Here is a 3,805-nt window from a genome sequence, read left to right as displayed (position 1 = left end):
AATATATGATAAAAATAGTATACATGGAACACAGACGGCTTAACACTAGAAGATCCAGCCCCATCCCACCCCCCCCCCCACCCCCAACCCCCCTCTCTTGTTTACACACACCCGACTTTAAATAAAGATTATTGTATCTTGTATCTTGTACGCAAAAAATATACACGCAAATTGTTTGTCCCTATAATATAGAGGTCAGTTTTGAAGAATGGGTTTTATCTTCTTCTTTGTAGGTCTACATGTAGGTCCAGATCGAAAATGGGCCGTGTTTGGTGAAATTTAATCGTTTAGACGAGCCTCTAGTTTGGCACTGCTGTCGGCTGCGGGCGACTTCTGTCCTATATTGTACGTGCGTCCTACTAACCTCCTGTTTTATCACATGCTAATAAAATAATACTGTAACTTGACAGCCTATTGCTGTATTAAAAGACGCCAATATTGTCAGTTAATATACACACTTTATTTACATTCTTGTTGTTCTAGATTAGACCTGTGCATGCAGTCAGAGATAACGATAGTTACATTCAGGGCATACTCCTTCCTTTATCTTTAATATTATATACACTGGTATAAGACGTGGTCAGTGTCTAGTTTCTCGTGAAAGAAAAAAACTGAGAATTTCAACACCATGGCTTTACTTAGCGACAAGGTATGCATTGTTACTGGTGCTACTCGTGGAATCGGTAAAGGGATCGCCCTTCAACTTGCGGAAAAGGGGGCAAAGGTCTACATTACCGGAAGGACGCTGGATTCCCCGAAAGACTCGAGCATCGGCGGCTCGTTACGTGACACTGCACGTGAAATTGAGGCTCGTGGCGGCACGTGCATTCCAGTTCAGTGTGATCACTCTAATGACAAGGATATCGAGCAGTTGTTTGAGACTGTTAAACGTGAAAACGATGGACGGTTGGACATTCTCGTGAATAACGCGTATTCTGCTGTTAACGCTATATTTTCATCCATGGGTAAACCTTTTTACGAACAGCCAACGTCAATGTGGGATACTGTTAACAACGTAGGCCTACGGAATCATTATATTTGTTCCGTGCTCGCTTCCCGGCTAATGGTTCCAAGAAAACAAGGACTGATAGTAAATATCTCTTCCGCTGGCGGCCTACGATACCTTTTCAATGCCGCTTATGGAATAGGCAAGGAGGCGTGCGATCGCATGGCGGCTGACTGCGGCTTTGAACTGCGTAAACAAAACGTCGCGTTTGTTAGTTTATGGCCTGGTGCCGTCGGCACGGAGTACGTTCTTAAAAAATATGGAGACAACGAGGCTGAAAAAATAGACTCTAACAAGGTTCCTGCAGGGATCCAAGATAGAAAGAAATGGTTAGACATATTCCAAAAGGGCGAGACTCCGGAGTTTGCTGGACAATGTATTGCAGCCCTCGCCATTGACCCTGACTTAATGGCGATGACAGGAAAAATACTGATGACGTTTGACCTTAAACAGAGATACGGGCTTCAGGACACCCCCGGCCATTCTCCGACGGACATTCGCTCGATGAAACGGGGGCTACTACAGGGCGGACACACCTTGATTTCGGCGCTGACTCCAGGATTTGTGCGCGTCCCAAAATGGCTGCTCTCTCTTGGTGGGAGTAAATTCTGAAGTTCAAGGACAAATGACAGAAATACTCATCATATCCGAATAGATGTTATCGTTAATAACCGTTATTTACATATCATTATATGGTATCGAGTTTTACCATTTTGAGATGATGTGTTAATGAAAAATGAGATCTTATGGCTATTGATACGTTCTTTCAATCGCTACATGTTAATATTGTACATATATGTATGTCCGTATTTATGCATAGTCATGTTTATTTCAATTGTATACGTCTTCATGTTCATATTTCACATTGAAGATGTAATACAACGTACTTTTAATAATGGCAAGATAGCATTGATGAATGAAGGCCAACTGCTCAGGCAGGAAAAGCTCCATTTTGCCGATCAAAATTACACAGAAAATTACCTTTTAAATGAGCGTTTGTCTGTTGCAGTATGCTTACTATTCAAAGTAATTTAAAAAAAAATAGAATAGAATAAAAATAATATCAAACCGATTAAAAAAAGTCTCTGTTTATAAATTGGTCCATAAATCAATTTAATGAATCAAAACAAATTTTGACTGTACCGTTTTAACGTGCATTCCGAGTTTAAGTTCTAATAATAATAAAAATGCTTTAAAATGCTACCACCCTCTACACGGATACAGTTTGTAGTTTGTACTATTGCTGCATCAATTGCAATCTATGTAGCCACCGCTGCTGCCGCAGCCACTTCAACCATCAATCCATCAATACGGCTACTACTACTACTACTACTACTACTACTACTACTACTACTACTACTACTACTACTACGACCACCACCACCACCACCACCACCACCACCACCACCACAACCGCAACCGCTGCCGCTCCCACTGCTGATGATGATGCTGATGATGCTGATGCTGGTGCTGATGCAGTTGCCACTGCCCCTGCTGGTGGGCAATTTAATTACCGGACATTTCTCTTAGGGGATACTGCGATTGCATGTCTGGCCAAAATTGGCCTTTTTAAATAGTTGCAGGAGGTTTTGAACTACGTGAGTCAGTATTGACCAAATTACAGTAGGTGTTGAACTACGTGCAGTAGTTATTGTGTCCTTGGTATTGAACTACATGTAGCTGATATTGAACTATTTGCAGCTGGTATTGTACTACATGAAGTAGGTATTGTAGTACGTATTGAACTACATGCAGTTGGTATTGAACAATTTGCAGTAGGTATTGTACTACATGTAATAGGTATTGCAGTAGGTATTGAACTACATGCAGTTGGTATTTAAAATGTATTGATTTCCATGTAGCAAGTCATAAACTTTGTGCAGTGTGTATTGATCTATATAGAGCAGGTATTGGAGTAGGTATTGAACTACATTTAGCAGGTATTAAACTACGTGCATTACATACTGAACTAAAAGGAGTAGTTATTGAACTACGTGCAGTACGTAATTAATTACATGCAGTAGGTATCGGAGGAGGATTTTAACTACATGCAGTAGGTATCGGAGGAGGATTTTAACTACATGCAGTAGGTATCGGAGGAGGATTTTAACTATATGTAGCAGGTAATGAACTACGTTAGTCGGTATTGAACTACTTGTAGCAGGTAATGAACTACGTGAGTCGGTATTGCTATACGTGCAGTAGGTAATTAACTACATGCAGTAGGTATCGGAAGAGGATTTTAACTATATGTAACAGGTAATGAACTACGTGAGTCGGTATTTTTATACGTGCAGTAGTTACTGAACTACGTAAGTCGGTATTGCTATACGTGCAGTAGGTAATTAAATACATGCAGTAGGTGTCGGAGGAGGTTTATTACTATATGTAGCAGGTATTGAACTACGTTAGTCGGTATTGAACTACTTGTAACAGGTAATGAACTACGTGAGTCGGTATTGCTATACGTGCAGTAGGTAATTAACTACATGCAGTAGGTATCGGAAGAGGATTTGAACTACTAGTATATGTAGCAGGTAATGAACTACGTATTGAACTTCATGTAGCAGGCATGCATCATGTATTAAACTTCATGTAGCAGGCAACAATCTACGTGAGCGGGTATTGAACAAGATGCATTATGTATTGAACTAAATAAAGCAGGTATTGCACTACGTGAGTCGGTTTTGAATTTCTTGCATCAGGTATTGAACTCCGTGCCGTTAGTATTAACCTACATGCAGCAGGTTTTGAACTACATGCACCAGGTATTGAACTACATGCACCAGGTGTTGAAGT

General features: G+C 40.6%; 1 protein-coding gene across 1 annotated transcript; it reads left to right on the top strand.

The window, feature by feature from the left end:
- Positions 1 to 628: 628 nt before the first annotated feature.
- On the top strand, positions 629 to 1,665 carry LOC128207150 (dehydrogenase/reductase SDR family member 1-like). The gene has a single exon (XM_052909926.1). It carries the CDS (start codon positions 629 to 631, stop codon positions 1,616 to 1,618), a length of 990 nt encoding a protein of 329 aa, XP_052765886.1. The 3' UTR covers positions 1,619 to 1,665.
- Positions 1,666 to 3,805: the final 2,140 nt, after the last annotated feature.

This window comes from Mya arenaria, chromosome 11 (assembly GCF_026914265.1).
Source record: "Mya arenaria isolate MELC-2E11 chromosome 11, ASM2691426v1".
Taxonomy (NCBI): Eukaryota; Metazoa; Mollusca; class Bivalvia; order Myida; family Myidae; genus Mya; species Mya arenaria.
This window is presented reverse-complemented; position numbering and strand designations above follow the sequence as displayed.